Raw genomic sequence first — 25,188 nt, 5'->3', positions numbered from 1 at the left:
ATGAAACATATCCATAATATTAAATAACAACATACAATCACAATATATGTACACCAAACACTACAAATCCAATAAATTAGTCATTGCTTATAATCAAGGAAACAACAACGAAGATTACCAAACTATTACACACTAATATAAAGTCGATGTTACATTATGAAGTTTAATCAAATAGTTACGACAATGGGTTGTTACATGTCGCACAATTATGCTCAGGTTCATTACAACGAAAACAATGAACCGTTTTTTTTTTTTACATGATTGAGACTCGATTCGACGTTTCCTAGGTCTTCTAGGAGGTTGCTTTGTGGTTGGAGGATTAAAAAAGGGATAAGTATGACATAAGACATCATGAACAGTTTCATCTTCATCAATCCTTGGCATGTCATGTGTTACCAAAGTATGCATGCTTCCAGAGTATATCTTCTCTTGCAAATTGTATTTATACCAGTCATCAACATAATCGGATACATCAAACCCCATTCGTCGTATAGCTGCACAAACGTGATCACATGAGATTCCATACATTTGCCATGCTTTACATGTGCAAGTTCGCTCCATTAAATCCACTTCTAGGAATGCTTTTCCATTGGATACTTTCATTGAACTACCCAAGTGTAAATAAGTGATATAATTTTCACCTTTTGCAATGTTCAATGCAATCTTTTCTTCTATTTTATAACCAATGCACCCATTCCATTTTACAAGTCCATTTTTGTGCTCAACTAAAAGAGATCCTAACTTATCCATATGCTCAATGAAGAAAACACAAATGTTATGGTGTCGTTCATGTCTAAACTAAGAATTGAAAGACTTGGTCATATTACTTGTCATCTTATCCCAACACATTTTCTTAAATTTAGAGATTGCCCAATGTTGAGGGTTATTTTCTTCAACACACTTCGTTAAATCAGGATTAAATATCCTTAAAGTATCCATTGCAACCTCATAATCACAATCTAACCTAGCATAGGCGATAAAATCAAGCATTTACAAAGAATTTTCCTTTCATTTCCTCTATTTAGTGTTTACCTTTGTTAGAAAGCTATTGAAGTTTTCTTTAATGTGACGATAGCAATGTGCATGGTTTTCACTACCAAATACCTCTGAAACATTACGGATAATCCCTTAGTGCCTATCAAATATTATTATAACCTCTCTTTCACCTATAACCATCTTCAATTTCTTTAAGAACCAAAGACAATCCTCGTAATTCTCATAGCTAAATAAGTCATAAGCAAGTGGAAACATGCCATAGTCAACATCATACGAAGAAATTGAAAATAAAGTACCCTTGTATGGCTCACTCATATGGGATGAATCTATTGATATAATAAGCTGACATCCCATTTTAAACCCATGTATTGACACTGAAAGGGTAACAAACAATTGCATAAAATGACCATCATTCGGACATCTATATTCAACAACCGTCAATGGATTTGTTTCAATAAGTCTTGTACACAATCAAGGTAACAACTTATATAAACATTGGTGCACACCATGAATTCGTTCTTTAGCCTTCTCTTTCAAGTTCCATGCTTAATAATAATTCAATTGCATTTCGTATTGTCAATGAAAGTCTTTACATATTTCATGGGGCAAGTAATTTGGATTTGAAAGAATAACATCATCAATCATAGCTATGGCTCGATTACAACAAACTGTTGGTTTGAAAATTGACACATCTTCTAAAAAGTGGTTATGTTCATTTCTAAATGTATGCACCTAAACAATTTTTGTTCTCCCAACAACACGAGTAGTTACTTTCTAAGGGCATCCTTCAACAACACATATTACAGTCATATGCTTAAAACAATTCCATTTAAACTTATATCTAAAACAACCTCCTACTGACATGAGATATATTGCATCCCAAAAGTCATTTGCAGTTGAGAAGGTATGCCCACTACCCAATATTGCACTCTCAAAACGGCTTGACTCTAGTGGACCAACATGTGATTTAACACACCTTTGATGAAATCCTCGTGATTGCATTCTAATATCAACATCCCTTGTTGAATATGGGACCGATGAGTTAGACCCTACGATTGTTTCGTTCAATCTGCATTATAACATCTAATGAATAAACATAAATATTTAAAAATAAATAAATACATGAAATCGTTTAAGATTAGATATTCTTTTGATATAACTTACCCTTGTCCTCCATTCGCAATTGTTTCATCGCCTTCAACTGTTGATGCTAAACATATATATACACGTGCAAATCGGTCACTAAATTGAAACATGTTTGTCAAGTCTTCATCATTTTTCAATGGTTGAAGTGCATATAGATCAAACGGGAGTGTACGAAAATGTTGGTCCCACTATATTGATGTTTATTTTCCCACAAATGCTTGAAACAAAATCATTATATGTCACTGATAGTTCTAAACTTAGACCCTCTCGTCTCCCACCCATATATTCCACACTGCCATGTTCACCTCTTACTAGCTTTCCTCTAATGTGGAGATAACAATAAATTGTATTACTCGGATCCATTTAAATGATACTCAATCATGTGCAACCCTTGTTTAGAAACACGAACCTTTAGTCAAGTTGAAACAATTAACTAATTTCTTAATAACACTGCCTAAACCAACTTACTTATAACAAAATCGATTATCACGCCTATGACCATCATATATTAATACATCGTTTATCTTTGGAACTTTATAAGCGAGCTTCATTTACATTTCATGGTCTACAATTAATGTTCTAAATATGGACATGCATAGTGTATACTTAACATTAAGTAATGCAATTATTCTATTTTATTTGGTAGTAATTTGCTATGTTATATAAGTTGGGGAGTGAACCTCTCAATTCATGGGCCAACCATTGTTTTTGTAACTCTTCAAGCCAAATTGTGCTAATGTCACTTTCTTCAGACCAACCCTTAAAACAACGAGTCTTCCTTTATTTTGCCTACTGCCCAAATTAGACCATAACAATGTTTACAACTAAGGGCCTACCTCTAATTCATTTATTGCACCCTCTTACGAAAACAATTATTTCATCCAAATGTCATTACCTGAATTACGGTCAACCCCTTCATCTAAGGGTAAACCCCGACTATGACCACTACACACATATAAACAAAACAAATTTCATATTTGTGGCTGTGAGCATTAGATTTGCACTTAAGGCTCCACTATTATTTTCCCTAATTCCCACATAAATTCATGTCTACTTTACTACATTTGTTTTATTTTCTTCTTCAATTCAACCTCATTTATTACAAATTCAAAACTTTTATGAAGAAAATTATTCAAACTTTACTCCCAATCATTTTTAAAATTTATACTCATCTACTCATGACTAAACATGAATTCTTTTCCCATGCATTAAATTCACTAATTAACAACTATAAAAAAATCACTCAACCTACTCATTTTGGAACCTCATATAAACAACATTAAACAATAAAACATCTCGAATCCCATATAAACAACATTAAACAAAACAAATTGTTTGAACATTCCTAAAAATTGTATTCCCTTCTCATGCAATAGTCATATTTTTATTCTCTTTTCCATATTCTTCTCAACAACCATATATAACACAAACACAACAATTCAGAAAATAAAACAAAATCAATATAGCTTACCACTGTCTCATTTTCCCATCATTTATTAAATTTTAAACCATATTTCATTTCAAATAAACCCTAAATAAATTAAAATATAAAATTAGAAACAATATTAATGAACATTCAACATGTAGAAATATGCAATGTAATCAAGTTTAAATCACAAAATTGCACAAATCACATAACTATGACAGTATTCAAATCTCAAAAATAAAAACGACAAATAAAAATAAATAGTTATTACAAAATTTAATAAAATACATATATCACCTGGAAAAACCATTGCTTTAAAAGTTAAATGCAATTACAATATTTATATGCTTCGTTGTTTTTTTCTCTCAATTGCTTTCTTTCTCTTTCAATGTAAAAGCAAAAGATGAAGTATAGCAAGGGGAGAAATGACTTTGTCGGTGTTGAAATGAGAAGAAAGAAATGGGTTCTTTGTTTATCTAGCCTTTGTTAGGGGGTTCACACTTGGACTTTTGTTTTCAGATTGATGTTTGGTGGGAAAATGACAATGTTGTCTTCCTTATGGTGATGGAGGAGAAACAAAATAAGGGATCATGTTTGGAGGTTCGTTTGGGTTGATGGGTTATGGCGAATTGAGAAACTACTAGATTTTTTATGGATCATTTCACCTTGTGATGGGTTATGCCTATGAACAAAGAAGAAAGAACATGTGTTTTTGGTGTTAGGGTTTGGTTGAAGAAAGAATAAGACATTTGGGATAAATATTTAAAAAAAAAAAATCAATCCATGTGGAGTGTCTAGTTGGATGGTGACATGTACATGATCCATGTCATCAGTTTTAATGGGTTGCTGATTAGGTGATGTAGGATAACCCTAGGATGGTTGCCTACACTCAAGGGTAGGTGGGCTAGGGTTTTATTTTTTAAGGTGCAAGGAGAGGAGCAAGGAATAAATCTTATGGTAGAGAAAATTATAAGATAAGAAATAGAGAGAAATAAGAAACAATGAAGAAAATATGGAAAACCTTAGAGTCTTACTAAGGTCTTCTAGGAGTCTCACCTAAAAGAAAATCAATGGAGTCTCACCATTGAGGGTTGCAACCTTGCAATGAAAGAAAGTATAATATTATTCATCAAATCCATTCATTTGATTTACATTGATTAACCTATTTATAGGCTTTTCTAAGAAATTCAAAGTCTACTATGACTCTAATAACCTATTATGATTCTAATTCTAATTATAACATCCAAAATCTACTAAGACTCTAATAACCTATCATGACTCAAATTCTAATTATATTATAACTCAACTAGGTAATCCTAATTAGACTCCAACAAATATTAATTCTAATTTAATTACAAGTAATATTAATGCTACTTTAATTACAACTAATACTAATTTCCTTTCTTGATATATATATTGAATATTCATCCTCATCATTGGGACTTTGCTTACATAACTTTTCCAAGTGGATGATCCAACTAGGAGAGTTGTCAAAGTATAGGACGAAATTTTTGAAAGGATCTCAATATTACTATCATAGTGAATGGAAATACATTTATTTTCCCCAAAATCCATTGAACTTCAAAAGTTAAAAACAAAGTTTCTAAAATGCAAAATTTTGCAGGTGTATGGTTACATAAATTCCCCTAACTAATAAGGGTGTGTTCACCTGGAGATAAGGGTCTCCAAAAAGCCCGCGGCCCGCAGCCCGACCCGAGCCCATTTCTGGATGGGTCGGGCCATGGGCTCCAATTTAGGTTCGGCCTGCCCGTAGGCCCGCCACTTAAAAATATATATATATAAAAAAATATATATATATTCAAGAAATAGAAAATGCTACATTAATAAAAATATTCATTGCTAACTATTTTATTCATTGAATGTATACGTTACATTTGAAAATGTGGGAAAAGTTTACATCACTACAAAATAAATACATCCCAACTAGGTTGGCACCTACTTATTTGTCAATCATTTGTAATTTTCAACCACAAAAATAAAAATAAAAATATGACATACATTTAGTAAAATATTTTAATCATTATCTCTTGGCGGTGATGGCGAACTATCGCAAATCCATGAAGATCTTGATGATTTTAGTTTTTCCATATCGACAAGCATGTTTTCTTCTTGAATAGAATCAAATATCCTTTTATCTGCTATTGCCCAGTCTTTCACACATATTTGCTTCAATAGAATCCGGCGCTAAGCTGCATCGTTTATCACTAAAAGCAGCTTCTGATGCAACTGTACTCACAGGAACTGTTAGTACATCACGAACAATGATAGAAAGCATATGATATTTGTGTTGTTGTGATTTCCACCATATTAAAATATCAAAATCTTCATCATCTTCAAATGAAATTAAATCAATATTAAGATATCTATCTAAATCAGTTGTGTTGTTTGGAGAACTATTTGTTGTCTTCTTTCGACTTTTTAACATTTCTAGAGCTCCTTTATAAAAAGATGAAGAACTTGTAGATGTAGGTGGCAATTTAATAGAACTAATATCATCACCATATTTTTCTTTATAATAGTTATATAAATTATATAATAATGAATTTATTTCATTTTTAATTTCTTCAATTTTTATTTGGTCATTAAAATAAATAATTGTTAACCATTCATCCAAAGCTTCAAATTTCAATCTAGGGTCCACAATTAAACCAAGATAAAAAATTAAAGGTATTTCTCCCCAATATTTTCTAAATTTTTCTATCATTGCAAATATTGCATCATTAAATATATCCAAATTTAAATATTTTTGAAGTACAATAAAAATATTAGTTATTTGCATGACAACTCGGTTTGAAGATGGATAATATACACCACAAAAAATTTTTGTTGAAGTATCAAATACTTCAAAAAGATCTCTTAAAAGATCTGCAATATGCCAATCATAATCATTTAATACATCAATATCTAATTCACAATCATTGTTAATTAATTGTATTTCATATAGTTCTACTACTTTTCTATATTTTGTAATAGTTTGTAAAAGTTTATAAGTGGAATTCCATCTAGTGGGCATATTCAAATTTATATTTCTTTTTTTCATATTTAACATTTTGCAACAATCAAAAAATAATTCATGTTTTGCTTGAGAACTATTAAGACTCGCAGCAATGCCTCTAATTTTTGATAATGTATCATCAACGTGTTTTAATCCATCTTTTACAATTAAATTTAAAATATGTGCACACCAACGTACATGAAATATTTTACATTGATATTATTTTATTTGTCAATATCGTTTTAATCTAGATACTGCTGCATCATTATTAGAAGCATTATCTATTGTTATTGTAAATATTTTATCACGAATGCCAAAATCTATAATTTCATCATTTATTAAAGATGCTATATTTTTACCATTATGTGGAGCATTTATTATTTTAAATGAAATAATTCTTTTATTTAATTTCCATTCATTATCAATATAATGAGCAGTTATACATAAAAAATCACTATGAGTTAAAGATGTCCGAATATCAGATGTTAAACAAATTTTTCCTTCAAAATTTGCAAAAAAAAATTTAAAATTTTCTTTTTGTGTTTCAAAATTTTTTATAAGAATTCTTTTAACTGTATTTCCAAAGCAACCTTGAAACTGAGGATTAACAGCTCGTTGCATTGTTCTTGTAAAATCATGAGTTTCCATTAAATTGAAAGGTTATTCTACTCTTATTATATAACCAATCATTTCTTCACGACAATAAGATTCATCATAAGAAAATGTTTTTAAATTTCCACTTTCATCTTTACCTAATTGCACATAATTTCTAATATCTACATTATTTTTAGTTTTACAATTTTCATGATGCCTTTTTAAATGACTTGTACCTGCATTTGAGCCACCACTAAGAAGTTTGTTACAAATTTTACATTTTGCTTTTATTTCTTTTTTATTATTTTATAAATTTATTTCTATTCTATAAAAAAAAATTCCATATATTCTAAATTTATTTAATATTTATAGGGATTTAAATATTATGATTTAATTTTTTTTTTTAATCAAGACTGTTCAACGGTCATAATATTGAATTGAGTGGCAGACATGTTCAACGGTCATGTGAGTCATGTGACCATTGAACAACCAACTCACTTTTATTTTTTTTCAAAAATCATACAACATTTCTAATATATATATAACTAATGCAAAATAGTTACACAAAAGAGGGCTAACTCAGTTGGTGGCTAGCTCCCTTATGAATCCATAAGGGTTCCCTTCAAAACTGAAAACTATTTTAATTTTTACCCAAGCCCGGCCCGGCCCGTTGACCAGTCAATGGGCTCAGTGCCTCGCCCCGGGCTGGGCCATGGGCCTTACTGGTGGCCCGGCCCGTTGGAGACCCTTGCCTGGAGTCGGCTGCAGGCCAAAACGTCAACGAGAGAGAAATGAAAAACAATCTATGCTGAAGCCAACCCTCAGTTCTCCATTTCCTTGCATTTGTTGGTGGTGAAGACTAAAATCGAAGTCGAATATCGGAGAGCTTTTGAAAATGGAACTTCTGCACTCACACAGAGTGGAGGTATTGAGCATAGCCGTTGCTCTTGCAGCCATTGGCGCCGGAACCGCCTATTATTTCTATTTCATCAAAAAACCTAAAGGTTTCCTCTTTCTATCTTCTCTTTTTTCTTTTTTTCTTTTTTTTCAATATTTTGGCCTGTTTTTGGTGTTGCTAAATCTGATAATAGTGCTTTGGAGAATTTTTCAGCATTGATTTGCTGAATGATATGATGATGAGGATGAGTTTTTCAATATCGTCTACCAAAAGCAGAGACATTCATTGCGAATTTTTTTCTTTCCCAAAATTGATGGAAAATTTAACGCAATCTTCTTTGTTTTTTCATGAATTACTTGGAAATATTTGTACATCTGGGCGTGCTTTCTGACTTATTTGTTTGTTCTGATATTGCTATTGAATTTATTTTATTTTTCTAAGAAAATAATTTTTGGTTTTTCTTGGGCCGAAAAGATGAAAAAGCATACTTGATTTTTGAAAGGAGGTGCCGATGGCAATGGCAGTGGAGGAAGATGTGGTAGTAATGGCTTGATGCAGTAAGTGGTGTTATTGGTGGTAGTGGTAGCAGTTTTGAAATCATAGTTGTTCTTGCTTTTCCTTTTCAAACGCAAGGAAAGTAGTGTCAGACACTAGTCAAATAGTGCCTTTATTTTTATTTATTTATTATCTTTTGGGACTGAATAATTTGGTACATAACTCCAACGTTGGGTTAGTATACTTGTGATTCAATAACACCAAAGTTTTGAATGGTTAAATCTCTAATATTGAATTAGACTTTATGTATGAGATGTCTATAGTATTGAGAATACTAAATTTATGGTCATGAATGGATATGGAGGCAAAGATAATGCAATGGTTGGGTTGGTGTTAAACTCATTATTGGATATGAACTGGTACATTTAACTTGGGAAAATAGAACCTCCAATTCTATTGTTAAGATAGCTTCACCATAAGCAACGGAAATACATGGTGGAACTATTGGTGAAAACCCCCTTCTATACTTTCTGTCCTAGTTAGTTAACAAATGGGAGATGGTATTGTAGTGTTCAGATCCCAGTACAATTTCTTTCTTTCTTTCTTTCTTTTTAATAAGAAACAAAATATGAATTAAATATGGGTAAAGAAGTACATGAGAAGGATGAGGAATCCTCCCCAAATTTACCAAAAATGATTAAAAAAAAAAAAAAAACTATAATTGAACTCCTCCTATATACTAAGGACACCTATACATCAATAGAGTACCACATGAAGATGTATAATATAGAGCATCTTATCTCTCGAAGAGGATTAACACAACTCCTTTTAATAGAAACCTTGAACTCCTCCTATATAGTAAGGACACCTATACATCAGTAGAGTACCACATGAAGATGTACAATATAGAGCATCTTATCTCTCAATGAGAATGAACACAACTCCTTTTAATAGAAACCTTAATCAATGTTCTTCTCCTTCTATCTAAACCCTTTTGATTTATATGCTGACTACCGATCTAGCTAAACAACATTGAGAGGAGTGTCTTAAATGTTGTGGTGCAAGAGGCCTAGAAAGAGGAATAAAAATGAACAACGAACATTATATGCTGAATACCGATCTAGCTAAACAACTTTTGTCTGAAAACAGTTTTTTGAAAATTTGTTATGAAAATAAGTTTTTTTTTTAGAACAAATTAGGGGGTGTTTGTTGGTGTCTACTAGAGTATTCTTGAACAATGAAAATATAGAGAATACTTTTGCATTGTACATAAGTGGACAATATCTTCATAAAGAATAAGTTGAGAAACTATTTTTCATATTTGAGTTTCCAAACAAAATTTTGTTTTTGAAAACAATTATAAACTGGTTTTAAAATTATTCTCAAAAATTGTTTTTGGGAACTATTTTCTAAATGTTGACCAACAACCTACTGGATATTGGGTTTGCTGCTTCTGCCTTTTCTGATTCAAAAGAAAATGAGTTTTATGCTACACTTCTATTTGAAAGTGGGGAGCAAATGAAGAATTTTAGACTAGTTGCATCTATGTGATTGGCCAGCCAAGGCTTGCCAAACAACTTAATATGTTGGCACTAAAATTTTCTTTACAATAAGGGATTTCAGGTGAGAGGACTTTAAAGCATAGGTGACTTCTGATATCTACATCCAATAGTGTAGGATGAAATATCTTGTAGATGAAAGACAGTTACAGCTAAACAAAGAACACAAAGCATGGTATGGGTTTAAACCCAAAGTTTCACGAAATAAATTCTCCTAATACTAATTGGAAATCGGTTAGAAATTTATAATTTAATATGCAAAAAAAAAAAAAAAAAGACGAAGCAAATTATTTTCATTATTGTTGACAAATTATTGTCATTAAGATAATGAAACTTTTCAAAATATTAACTGGAAGGATTCTAAAAACAGTTTATCTAATGGGTTAATAAATTAGTAATCTCCAGGTAGAAACTAGAAAGGGACTTGCGTGTGGTTATCTTATGGGTTACTCAATAAATTTGTAATCTATGTGGAAAGGGACATGGGCGTAGTTATCTCATGGGTTACTTTGGAATGAGGGGTCCTTGGAATTGGATTCTTGGTTTATTCATTTTTTTTTTCAAGTTTTAATGTTAAAATGTGAATAAATCTTTTCCAGAAAAATTCATTTTCCATTCTATAACAATCTCATGTTGTTCGAAAAATCTGTAGTTCTCACTTTTCTTTATCTGGGATGTCTTGTTTTTTTGTTTTTCTTTCCTCATTCTCCATTTTCACTTCATTTTTTAAACTTCTTTGCATCCCAACTCTGAGGCTTTATGGATTAAAAGTGCAGGATTATGCCTTTTGTTCCATCTGCGTATTTTCTAATGCCAGGATGTGCCTTAATAGGTTGCTTGGATCCTGAAAACTTCAAGGAGTTCAAACTTATAAAACGCACCCAGCTCAGCCATAATGTGGCTAAATTTATATTTGCTCTTCCAACACCAACCTCAGTGTTGGGACTTCCAATTGGACAACATATGAGTTGCAAGTAGGTTGGTTGTTTTGGTCTTGTATTCCATTCATATACAATGCTGTGTCTTGTTTCTTCGTATGTGATACATGTATGGCATTATTGAGTGCCATTAGATTCTATCATGTGATAACCTTTTATAGTTTTTCCCAACAGGGGAAAGGATAGTCTTGGTGAAGATGTTGTTAAACCATATACTCCAACCACTTTAGATTCAGATGTTGGATACTTTGAACTCGTTATAAAGGTTCATAAACACTCAAATATTCCAATGTTTTGATACACTGTCATCATATATTTCTCTTTTTCTCCCTTTTTTGATTTTAATTTCTCTTAAGGGTAGATGTATCCACAAGGAAGGATGTCCCATCATTTTCGGGAGATGTGTGAAGGTGATTATCTGGCTGTGAAGGGACCTAAGGTAAAAACTCTTCCTTTTTGATACGTGTTATTTTCTTCACCCATTTCTTTTTGCCTCATTCTGGTTTCCAAAATCAAAATGGTGCATCTTAAACTTGTGCTTATGTATGACATGGTTTACTGGGTGAGCTCCACTCATTGTGTTCAGAAATTTGATTCTTCAAATCCTGAGTCAATTTCTAACTTCTAATACCATTGTTGATTGTAAATAATTTATAGATTCAAATTAGTCAATGGGTATAGTAGTGGTGACTTGATCAAGTAAGAAGCACTAAGATTGGAGCTAGGATTATCTCCCCTAGCTTAGTCAACATCTATGGGAATCTTTTACATTATTTTTCAAAAGTGATTTTCCTGACTCTCACCCTACAAAAGATTGCCCAGAACCCTGCAATGCCACTTGACAGCCAGCATTGTAGACTACCAGTGTTGCTTCTATTCTGATCATCACCAGATTCATTGGTTATTATTGTCTATTGTGCTCCAGCACATGTTTCTTAATATGTTGCCGTAAGCACTAGCAGTTAAAATAATGAATGCTGCTTCATATGTGACAAAATTTCCACAACGATACTTTCCAAGTACCAGAAAGAGTTAGTGCTCTAGCAATATGGAATCTATGCAACATGATTGTGATGGATTAGACTTCTGTTCCATATGCTAAATTCATTGATTCATTAGCATTTTCTTTACTTTCTTCCCTTATTTTTCTCATGTGAAGCAAAGTTGAAAAGAACACTGCAAAGAAATCTGATTGAGAGTTCTGGAAATAAGATAAAATAAATCAATGAAGCGAGAGCATAGCATATATAGCACCCAATGCAAATATTACATAAGAACTCTTCCTTATCTGCAATGAATCTGGTAAAAAAGAAATAATTTTGTGTTTTGAAATCATTATTTGTTTGTTCTTGTCTTCTGCTTTGAAAGAAATGAATCCTGCTTTTGAAAGTACCTTACTATGTGCTCAATCTCAATATACCTCATCCACAGTAAGTGGTGTATTTTCATGATGGATTTTTTTTTTCTCCTCTAACCTGAATGAAATTAGAACTGTAGTGGTTTTTTTATTCATTTTTAACTTTTGATGCTTCAAGACAATGAGGAAATCAACACATGATGTTTGTACTTAATTTTTCATAATATGGTTATTAATTGTTTGAATTATTTACAGAAAAACTTCTACAACTAATCAAATGTCTTCCAGGCCATAAGTTCACCAATGTTCAACTGAAGACCTCATATTAATTAATTAGTTGATGTTTTGTGATGATTGTCCTAGGGGCGCTTCAAGTATCAGCCTGGCCAAGTTATAGCTTTTGGGATGCTTGCTGGAGGCACTGGCATCACTCCAATGTTCCAGGTCTGCATTTTACAAGTGGAAGGAGCTGGAGCCTTTTCCATATAGCTCCTTTATATTTCACATATCTTCTGCATCATTTTGGGTTTGATAATTGCTTTTGCTTTTACTTGCTCCTTTTAGGTCACTAGAGCCATATTAGAAAACCCAAGTGACAATACCAAGGTGCATCTTATTTATGCCAATGTCACATATGAGGACATTCTTTTAAAGGTAAAGCTCTCTCTCTCTCTCTCTCTCTCATTTCTTTTTTATCTATTATTGAGGACTACATCCTCCTAAGATTCAAGGCATTCTATATCATGTTCCCCATTCAAATTAAAAAATGATGGGCTATTTAGAAATGCAAGATTGCAGAGTTTACTGTGCTTTAATAAGACAATGATTACATATATGAACATTTGTGGAACAATTTCCAGACAGTAAATGTACTTTCCCTACCTCCCTTGAATACAAAAAAAATACCAATAGAACTTCTAAAGGAAAGCAATATGGGAAATGCTTCTATAATACCACCCAATACACCAGCAAAATGCATATTAGTTGCTTAATGGAATCCAGGCCCATTCATCAATACTGCCAGCTGTTCAACTATAATCTAGTTCAATCCACTATTAGGTGGACCTCAACATGGTCTGCAGAATACTTTTGTCATCATTCTTTTCCATGAACAGAGGATTGCTTTTGATGAAGTTTGCCCTCTTCAGACAATACTACAAAATGATTGCAGAACTGTCAATAAGTATTGATGGGAGAAGAACTCTTGATAAGTATTGATGGGAGAGAAAAACTGCAAGAGGAATCAATCTTTCTCTCCTAATTATGAGGATATTTTTAATTCTATACTCCTAGGTAGTGAGAATTAAAATTGCATATCTAAATATGTGCTTCTGTTCAAATCTCAATTTTACATAGATATTAATCAGTGTTGCATGCTTGCAAAGCCAAAGCATGTGCCAAATTTTTTTTTTTTTTACCACTAAATGTTATTATCATCAAATTTATGATAATAACATTAATGGTAAAAAATTTCTGGCCTATGAAAAGAAAAATTTATATGAAATAAATAAAATTTGGAGGTATACTAATACTGTTGTAAGTATACTAATAAAACCTATTGGGGGACATAACCCAGGCTTTTAGCTAAACTTAAAGGTGAAACATAACTTAGTATTAGCATTGTAATATATTTGGTATAAATGGCTTGCCATTGAAAAATCAACATTCTGCATTTATCAAATTTAACACAAAAGTATTGGTACATCGATTTAAATTTTATGAAGAGGAAAAGATTTGTAATCATATCATTGGAAATTTTCTGGACACTATGACATCTGGCAATCTCAAATGGGATGTTGTACAGTCAATCAAGTCAATCAAAAAGTAAATTCACTAAATATGAAAAGCAAGTATACAACTTTACATAGCCTAAGCACAAACTTTCCTTAAGAAAATTGCTCTAACCAGCACCTACACTTTTTCAATCATCGACATAGCACCTCATGCTCCTTAGTGGATCATCTCAAAAGTGTATTGAGACATGCAAATCAACACAATTCCTCACCTTTCTCCCAATGTAACTTCAAGAATTGAACTTGAAAGATTTTTTGGAAGTGATGGGATGGTAATGGCAAAATAATATTTTTCTTTAGGTAGAATAAAATACAAAGTTTAATAAAGGTGGAAGGTAGCAATTGATGAGGAAACAAAATTTTAAACTTAAATTTCTTAAGACTTCTTTTAAAGTCAATTAGTAACTTTGTCATTACTTAATCAAATTCAAAACTACATACATACCTTCATCTACTTCACTTTGAGTCTTCAATCTTGCTCTTGAAGCCAATAAACCTCGTAAAAGTAGTTGCATTGAATCAAGTTTGTTGGAATAAAATAGTCAACCTAATCTAGCTATTCTAGTACACTAAAATCCTCCACTCTTTAACGTGTGCCATGATTCCAATTTTTTTTCCCCTTTTCTTTTCTTTTTGATAAAAAACAACCATTTTATTACGTTGAAATAGGAAGTACAAAGAAGGATGAGAACTCCTCCCAACAAGTACAAAAATCTCTATACAAAGTCCTTACAAAAGGAATGGATAAGTGCATAATAGTTCAAAAGGCAAATGTCTCTGCACACATCATTGTCCCCTTTTTTATGGCTCAGAACTTAGTTTCTCTTAATTTGGTGCTGCCTTTCCTAGTACTTGAATTTGGTAGTGGTTAAATTGGCGCTTTTTCAAGAGTTACTACAGATCAGGAGCACAAGTCATTGATCAAAATAGCAGTGCAAATGCAACCCAAAAGGAACTGCTGAAAGCGTAAAGTGTGGAGAGATGTTTGGGTTCCTATGCATTCATGTTTTCCCATTTTAAATAGCCTTGCAATAGAGGCTCATTTCTTTTTTCTTCTTGAATTGGCACCTTGCCATGATGTGGAAATTGTGTTGTTCCTTTAAATGCAATTTTATCCTTGTAACTATTACACTCATTGAGGGATAAATTTGTGACTCATGTGGGAATTGTGTCCATGATTGAAGTTCAGAATCTTCCACATGATATTGGGAGGTGGTGACACATGTCAAGGGGCATTGGCTACCTCCATGGTTGTTTCCACTAATGAAATGAAGATAAGGAAGATGGCATGGAAGAAACTCTTGAAGTGGTTTATCACAAGATGCTGGTTGTTTTATATCTCAGGAAGTTTAGGATGGTATCACATTTAGAGTTGGTTGGGTTTTCAAATTATGAGACCATGGCCATGCATCACTTTTTGTGTTTCTAAAGAAGGCAAAAGTACTCGCTAAGACAACTACTACCTAGGAAAGGGTGAATTCTAGATGATGTTAAGTTTGGCTTCTTTCCTATTCTGCCTCTCTGTTGAAGTGTTCTTACAATGTGTGGAGAGGCGAACTTTGAGAGGGAATGGAAGCAATTAATAGAAAGGGATGGAAAAGGAATTGGCTGTTCCTCTATTCTGTTTTCATTTGATGAAATTGAAATGAAACTAATTCACTTCTCTTGTTTGGTTATGCAAAGAAAATGAAAGCGAAACAACTTAAAGTTTAGAGGGGGAAAAAATATCATGTCACTTCTGGAAAGATCAGATTTAGTTCTGAGCTATTGATGAAACCAAGCCAATTATTTTATGGATTTGAATTCATATGCCTTTTGTTTTTTTTTTTTTGTTTTTTTTTGTTTTGTTTTGTTTTTTTTTTGTTTCCCTTTCCCTAAATCTGCAACATAGCATGACTTCCATATTTTTGTCAATAAACACTGGACTGGTATGCATGCAAAGAATGAGGATCAAGTCCTATTGAAAGTGAGTAACCATAAGGACAGGAAATGTGAAAAGTTTGATTATAATAGGTCATAAAAGTGAATATGGGTGTTGGGAAATGATGAAGAAATAAAAGAAAGTGAGAAAAGCTTCTTTCAGAAATTATTTATCAAAGTCATGGAGGGTGCTTAATTTAGAAGAATCTTGCAAATAGTTGTAGAAATTAGGTGCATAGGTTTTTTCTAAAAATGAGGACACGAGAAAAATGAAGATGGGAAAGGGCATGACTCTTGGTTGACTAAAATTGTTCAATAAATTTTTAAAGACTAATAAAATGTTAGATGATGGGCAAAAAGCACTTTGTTGCATATATATGAATTGAGAAGATATTCTGTCTTGATTGATTATCAAGATGTTGAACTTTTGGCACTGTGAAGGGGGAGGATTATAACATGAACAAGAAATGCTGGAGAACCAGCTTGGTATCATGCCAAGAGGTGACTTAATAAAAGGGTCCAGGAACAATAACAAGATTTCTATGCTACATTATTATTTGAGAAAGAAACATATGACAGTGCTTTGGAGAGATAGCAGCTGGTTTTTGAAAATAATGGAGTCTTGGATTGTTATACTTGTTCTTGGGAAACACAGAATGTCAATTGGCCTGGCTTGCATTTGGATTTAGCAATAGGCCCTGTCTTTGTCTGGATTAATACTGGATGAACCACTTGAACACATGTAGGCTTATTTCTCATGTTATATTTATAGTTTTGATTATTGCAGCTAGAGCTAGGTAAATTCTGAATCAAAATATGAGGAGTTCTTTTAGAGTTTGAGGGGTTGTTTGAGTTTCAACTGTAGTGAAATTAGTAGTCTAAACAATGGAGTGGTTGAGAGTGATGGGCAAGAAACAATGAATTTTGTTCCCTTGTAATCAAGGGACACTTTTGCATAATAGGATGTTGTCCATAGCATTAGACTCCTATTGGTTTATGCTTTTACTTATCAAATTGAAGTGAATATGTATAAGACAAATATGCGACAACGAGGAATGTTGAGTGTTCAGGAAACAACTGTTCTCAAGTTGAGCATAATTGAATCAACAATGTTGATCTGTGCAAGTGAAAAGATAAGATAATTAGAAATCATATAAATGAGACATGAGTTCACTTGAAAGCATGTAGAGGTAGCACCCACAGGGGTACAAGATGGGAGAAACCTGATGAAGATGGCTTAAATATGTATAGCAAGTGAAAACTGGATCAATGAGAAAGTAGTGATATGATTGAACTTGAAGTTGCTACAAAGGTGCAAGGAAAACTCTTTCCTTATTTTTTTTTTCCTTTTGAAATGTAATGACCTTTTTTTTTTAATTTTTTAATTTTTTATTTTGATAGAACCCAAAGTGAATAGTTTAAGCTAGTCCAGAAGACATGTTGGTCTTCTATTTAGGCACAAAATATGGAATCAAATAGAGTAGAAAGAATAATGAAAAGGCTTGCAGACATTCCCAAATGGTTGGGATAATGCTTTGTTGAGTAAATATACTGAAGTAGCATGTAAACCATGATAATAATTTTTTCTACTCACTTTCTCTAGTGGGTGGGAAATAGAAAAATTAACATGTTAAATCTAATTTATAGATTTCTAAGATTCATTATATTTTGTAGTTGAATATGGATCTTGCTTGGGAACCTAGTAGCTGCATTGATTTGTCATCATTGGCTAAAGATCAATCGTACTTTTGTTAGGGCTAGCTTGCACTGAATAGTATAAAAGTCTGACGTCGGCTGGATTGATAATTTTAAATTAATATGGTAGTTATGTTCAAGGGAACTGTATTCTTCATTATATTCTATTTAAACCAAGTTGGCCTATTTACATACCCTATTGGTTTTCCAATTCAGCCAGTCTGTGTTGTTCATTTTACACCTTTTATTTTACACTTGCATAGCTACAATTTAGAACTTAGTTGTTTACGCATTTTAAAAAATGTTCTATTTTTATTAAAGGTAAAAAAACAAACAAACAAATAAATAAACCCTGGATAAGTGCATGTCGTGCATGCAAGTTTTAAAGACAATGGAAATAAGGCCAAAAGATAAAAATCCCAAAAGTTAGATAAATGAATAAAATAAGAAAGAAAAGAAGTTTTTGAGAACATAAAACAAGAAATGGATATGTTACTTTGTGCAAACTACATAAATATTGTTGCAGAATCTTTTTTTTTTTTTTTTTTGGATAGGTTAATATTGTTGCAGAATCAGGTTTATTAATTTTTTGCTGGGCCATGGAGAGAATTCCAAAAGGGCAACTGATTAGTTCTTTGAACAGAATCTATAACTGAATATGGCGATGAATCTCTGAGGATGAGAAGTGTTGATTACTATTATTTTTCTAAGTACTTATACGCAGAATGCCTAGACTCTTCAATTTCTCATAAAGTACCTGTGTACACCCATGTTGTCATGGTGGATACTTCTCTTACTTTGGATATGGCTAATTGGTTTGTAGTGTGTTCAGTGATTATTTTTATTATTATTATTATTATTTTTTTGTGGCTACTTTGGATATGGCTGATTGGTATTACTTATTTATTTTTTTCTGTTCTGTTGTTGTAACCACTAATGAAGGAGATGGGCTTGATGGAACTTGGGTTTCTATTGGGTATTTAGGGATAAGAAAACAAGAGAGGTGAATTTTTATGGGAGAGAGGGGGGGGGGGGGGGGCGGGGGGGGAAGAACAAATCAACTTGAAATCCATTAAACATTTGTGTTTGTGACACTCCTGGGAATTGAACCCAGGTCATCCAAATATACTTTTGCCCCAGCCTCTCCCCTTTACCCTGGGTTACTCATACAGGTTTATATGCATGTGTATAAGTCCATTAACTCCTGTTCCTCATTTAATGATTTTATATTTGTACATGCCCAAGTCATGACTTGAAATCTTCTGAAAAGCCCATTGTTAAATTCTTGAAATGAGGAGTTTCTAGAACTTAATTATAGGAGTTCAGAAGGATGACTAAAGACACGTTTGACATCTGGAAATTCTAAATACTAGGGAAACGACTGGGATACATTGAATACAGAATTAGGACTGCTGACTAAGGGAAGTTGATTAATTTTATTCATTGTGTGCAGGAAGAGCTGGATAATTTTGCTGCTAACTTTCCAAACCGCTTCACTGTCTATTATGTTCTGAATCAGGTACTACTAATTTTTTGCTGCTGCACATATATATATTTGTTTATCTTCTACAAGCTTTACATAACCTAATGGCTAATGCAAACCTCTTTTATCCCTGAAACTTCCATCTGTTGTGATAACTTCTCTAAAAAGGAGTTAATGGAAGTGATTTCATCTCCATCAAAATTTATTCTTAAATAGATGAAAATATTTAGAAATATTTTTTTATCAGATTGTTTTCAACTGATTATTGGGATTGCTTAGTGAATTATGAAAAATGCAATACATTTTATTCAACCACCTCCATCACTTCATGCATTTCATAGCATGTCCTGTGCATGTCTCGTCATGCTAAAGGTTGTGATGAAAGAATCTGTGCTTATACCATCAAATTATGCTTGTTCATATATTTGAATTAGAATATTATCCAACTGGCTTGAAGACTTGTAATAATTGGTAAGAAGAGCATGTTTGGTTAAAACATTTATATTGAAACCTTTTCTGAAATGTTTTTTGAGAGTCATAATTGGTGGTTTTAAAACTTTTCTTACGTTGGAAGTATAGGGCTATGTTTGGTTCCTAAAAAATTTAAGGGAAAGTGGAAAGGAAAGAACATATAGAGGAAAAATAGAAGGAAATAAAAAGTGAAGCAAAATAAAAATTAGATTTAAAATCAATAAATTATTTTTATATGCTATTTCAAACTCATTTAACTTATTTTAACTATGCAATATAAAGATTAAATAATTAAAAAATGTACAAGTTTCTAACTAATTTTAATTATATTTTATTTTCCTTGATATTTTTCATAATACAACCAAACATGAGAAAAATATTTTTCTTATCATTTTTTTTTCCTTAATACTTCCTGAGAACCAAACACAACCTAAGAGAATTGAGGTAAGCTGCACAATCCTAGTGTTTCTTCATAGCTCTCTTCAAAATACGTAGTACTCAAACTCAATCAAAAGCCCTCATCCCAACTTTTCAGGTTGGTTGGATGAATCCTTTTGTGCCATCCATCTCTAATGAGAGCCACAACTTTTCATGTTCATAGGGGTTGACTTTGTTTTATGTTGGCCATGTACCTACCACAACTCTCCTTAGTTATCCTTGGCTTAGGACCAGCAGTGGAAGAGAAAATATTAAACATGATGCATATATGTCTGATTGTTTGGAATCCATGGGTACCGGTGAACGTGGGAATCTTTGCATGGGAAGAATATGATCACCCTTATGACAGAATTTATGTAGGGAAGTGAAAATAAATTTCTTTTCTTACATAATCATACCCAGAGTGTTAGTGTTCAAAGTCTTATATCTATTTTAAGGGAAATTTTTTGAGATTTAAGGGAGAAATTGCATATCATGTGAACTAAAGGCATTGCATTTGAAGAACATACAAATGTATGAACAGATCCATCCTTTGAACTAGAATTATTGTAAGAAAAGGGTCCAGAGTCTGGTTCTATAAAACTACAGTGGTTTCATCACTGAAATGATATCCATGGAAGGCATTAAAATCCCTAAGATTTTTCTGTATATGCAGTGAGTAACCTCAGTTCAAAGTCCCCATGGAAAAATAAGAATCATTAAAACTTGTAAAAAGTTGAAATGGTTTTGTGTCCTGACCTGGTCTAAATGGTTGATAACGCCACATTTCCAACATTAAATGATGGCTTCCTATTTACTCAGCTGCATGATAGATTCTGGTTGTTCCCTGAAAATAACCTAAATAGAAATTCTAATGGGCTCTGGATATTCCTTTTCCATACTTTAATAAAATGTTGTTGTGACTGGAATGTGTTTTTATCCATGCTCAGCCACCTGAAGGATGGAATGGTGGAGTTGGGTTCATATCAAAGGAAATGATTCAAACCCACTGCCCACCTCCAGCAACCGATATTCAGGTAAATGTCAAATTACTTGTCAGTCTCCCTCTCAATTTATTCAACAATGGAAACTAAACTGAAAGTAACCACCCATATTGTTGTAGATATTGAGGTGTGGGCCACCGCCCATGAATAAGGCCATGGCAGGTCACCTTGAGGCTCTTGGATACACTTCCCAAATGCAGTTCAAGTTCTGAGGTTCCTCACGGAGTTTGTCATTCCTTACAATGCCTCATTTATCCCTAGGATGACCATGTTGCTCCTATTTATTTTTATAAATTACTGTGCTGAAACTACCAGTTACACACTGCTAAAAACATTCTTGTCGTTGCTCGGTGACAAGGTCATTGCCATGCCATTTGAAATCAACTTTCATATGAATCATACTTCACCATTTGTTCTCAAGACACTTTAGTTTCTGTAGAAGTAGAAAGGCTGTGGCATTACTGTTGGTTTCATAGGAATCATAGTACCACTGTATTTTTTTGTGGCACTGCATGGGAAACAGATTTTGCCTATTATCTCCTGTGGTGAATTGTAGCATCCGCCCATGGATGGCTGGGACAATGGGCGCCATATTGTGTGTGAGGTTTTTTATTTTATTTTCATTTTCATTTTAAATATACTTATATGTCTCTTTATCAAGGGGATGAACCATCAATCAGGTACTACTACTTGAAGAAGCGAAGTGAAGTCCGCATTATCTCATCTTTTTAAAAGGGTTGAAAGCGGCCTGCCAAGGGTTGTTAAGACACGAGAATGGGGACAAGATCAAGTTGTCTCACAGCAATTTCATTCCATGTTCGTTATAAACTGGCATCAGCTTCCCTTTATGTTATGCTTGTTCTTCTTGAAGAGGGATTCCATGGACCCCGGTTCCCTACTGCCACAAACTCTGTCGCCAACTTCAAGTCTATATTTAAAACTACACATCTACCCATTACCAAACCATTATGCATAAAACCAATTACCCCAATGCCCACCCACTCTTATGTCATTATACCAAAAAAAAAAAAAAGAATTCTTATAGCACAAACATAAAGGGACTGTCATGGAATATATTACCTTAAAATATCATATTCATTAAATATAATATCTAATGAAGTAATATCTCGAAATCATATCCTATGATATATATTTCATATCTAATGAAATATGAAATCTCAAGATGTTGATATCCTATTCCACCAACCAAAGATAGCCTAATAGGTTATATATAAGTAATTCTGTTGTAGATTTTGTAGACTGAATAGGCCCTATGTAAGGGGTTCTATTTTCTCTCTTGTATACTACTTATATACTTTGGAATGTGTCCTTGATGTGTCTTTTTTTTTTTTTTAAATATATTGCTTTTTATTCATAAAAAAAAAATATAGGTAAGTGATGAGTTTTAGTGACTATGTCGTAATATATGAAATTAAATTACTTAAATCTAGCCCATTGGATCCTATTTAATTCATTAACCCATAAGATAGACTTCAATTAATTAAATAACCTAAAAAAAAAACCCCAAGAACAATTAATTATATGATCTAGCGCAACCTTGTGTGACTTATGCACAATAATGCCCACTATAAAATTTAAACAAACCAAATTACCTCAATTTTGTACAATTTAGATTGGAAATGAATTGACAACTAATTAATTTTTTTTTTGTTAAGAAAAATTAAATAACATTAAAATAGGTTTTATATTTTGTCCATTTTTGCTCTTGTTGCTCTAGAAAAGTTAGATATAATTTTTTTTTTTATCAATTGCGACTCAAAAAAGAAAATAACAACACAAAAATCACTTAATTTGAATAAAAAATAATTTAAAATAGATCCATGAAGTTCTGAAATGGAAACCAAAATTCTCATACAACCACTACATTTGCCTCATAACTCATTCAATTCTTAACAAAATTAAATTTCAATAAATTCCCAACTCACAAATGAAATAAGGAAACTAAAATTATAAAATTTGGATTAGAAATGAATTTACTATAAAATTTATAAATTTAACCTCTTCTTGTTTACTAAAACTACAATAAACTATCCTTAATTCTAATAAAGCATTTTAACTTAGAACTCCAAAACATGATTACAGTCACCTCAATTTCTACTAATTCAACAATTTTTTTATTAGTTTTGAAAAATAAAAGTTAAGATTTATGCTCTTTTTCAAATTGAAATTTTAAAAATTAAATAATTAATTTCAAAACTATAGCAGTATTTTCAACATTTTCTCGATTATTGTATTTTGAAAATTGCAATTTTAAACTACAAGCATAAATAATCCCAAATGTTTTGTTCACAACGCATATGGTAAGATAGAATTATAAAATAAAACAAATGTATAATGTCTTCTATTTAATTTTTAATATTTCATATTTAGTTAATAGTGTAATATAATAAATAATGAGATAATTTAGCGTTTGTGTAACCATGTTTTCTGATGTTGGTTTTTTTAAAAACTGTTTTTTAAGTTAAAAAGAACAAAAAAAATATTTTTTAGTATTTTATAAAAATAAGATTATTTGATAAGTTATTTTTAAAAATAATTTTTTATTTTGATTTTGTAAAAACATTGCAAATTTAATTTATATATTATTAATTAAATTTAATTCACTATTTTTAAAAGTAAAATAGTTTTATAATGACAAATAAATTAAGAAATAAATAGGTTTTAGTAAAATATTAATAGTAATAATATAATAAAATCATAAATTATATATATATATATATAAACTAGTTTAGTATATGATAGAAACATAAGGATATTAACATTTTCTTTTTGTTAAAAAGGAATAATAATATTTGTTAATAATATTTTATTTAAAATAAATAATAAATAAAGTTTCATTTAATATGTAAATGAGCAAAATTTTTCATTGCATGCATTCAATTATAAACATAATATTTTAAAATGTTTTGATTTTATTCACAATTAATTGGATTTTTTTTAATTCTAAATTATTCTTAAAAATTAAAATATTCATTAAAGAATTTGAATTATTAATTATGTTTTACTTCATTTATAACCTATTTATCTAGAGAGAAAATTCAAAAAATATAATTATATATATATATAAGAGAAATAGTCAAATCATTATTCATAATATATTAATTTTGATATATTATTTCTTTTAATAATTAGATATATTTTTTAAGTTTCAAATTATTTTTAAAAAAATATTAAACCTACTAATAAATTCAATATAAAATGTTTATTTGAATTTCATTTTTCCAAAATTTATAAAAATGAATTATGTGCTAAAAAAAACTCATTATAAACAAAATTTTATCCATAAATTTTGGGCATTAATGGATTTATCAGTTGAGTTTTAAAATTATTTTTAAAAACCACTAGACTCGTAAATGAATCCAACATTAAGTTTTGTTTTGATTTGGAGTTCATTTGCCTAGAAAACTTAGAAAATAATGATTTTATATAAGAAAGAAATAATAAAGTCGTTTTAAACTAATTTTTGTTCATAAAATTTTTATATTACTTAGGTCACTATTTAAGTTCTTTATTATTTTTTTAAAGTCACTAGACTCAACAAATCCAACATGTTAAATTTTGTTTAGTTTTGAGTTTATTTGCCTAGTAAAAAAATAATGCTTCTATGTTATAAAGAGAATGGATTTGTTCTATACCAATTTTTCTTTATAAATTTCTAATATTAATTGAACCATTATTTGAATTTTAAGTTATTTTTAGAAATTACTAAACTTATTAATGGATCCAATCTATTAAGTCTTGTTTGATTTTGATTTATTTAGTGAAAAAATATTGAAAAATAATGTTTCTATATGAAAAAAAAAAAAAAACAATAAAGTTATTTTAAACCAATTTTTGTTCATAAATTTCTACTATTAATTGGATGATTATTTGAATTTTAAGTTATTTCTAAAAATTATCAGGTTAGTAATGAGTTCAATTCATTGTGTCTTGTTTAATTTGGACTTCATTTGCTTAGA

The 25,188-nt window shown here is 31.3% G+C and overlaps 1 protein-coding gene across 1 annotated transcript; it reads left to right on the top strand.

Annotated features, from left to right (window-relative positions):
- The first annotated feature begins 7,968 nt into the window (after positions 1-7,968).
- LOC117916589 (NADH--cytochrome b5 reductase 1-like) lies at positions 7,969-21,744 on the top strand. The gene is made up of 9 exons (XM_034832700.1): positions 7,969-8,182; positions 10,963-11,104; positions 11,243-11,333; positions 11,430-11,507; positions 12,789-12,869; positions 12,990-13,079; positions 19,287-19,352; positions 21,155-21,241; positions 21,328-21,744. The coding sequence occupies exons 1-9, from the start codon at positions 8,074-8,076 to the stop codon at positions 21,418-21,420; spliced, it is 837 nt and encodes a 278-aa protein (XP_034688591.1). The 5' UTR covers positions 7,969-8,073; the 3' UTR covers positions 21,421-21,744.
- The last annotated feature ends 3,444 nt before the right edge of the window (positions 21,745-25,188 follow it).

The sequence above is a fragment of the Vitis riparia genome, chromosome 6, assembly GCF_004353265.1.
Source record: "Vitis riparia cultivar Riparia Gloire de Montpellier isolate 1030 chromosome 6, EGFV_Vit.rip_1.0, whole genome shotgun sequence".
Lineage (NCBI taxonomy): Eukaryota > Viridiplantae > Streptophyta > Magnoliopsida > Vitales > Vitaceae > Vitis > Vitis riparia.
The sequence above is the reverse complement of the archived record's forward strand: the minus strand, read 5'-3'. Positions and strand labels throughout refer to the sequence as shown.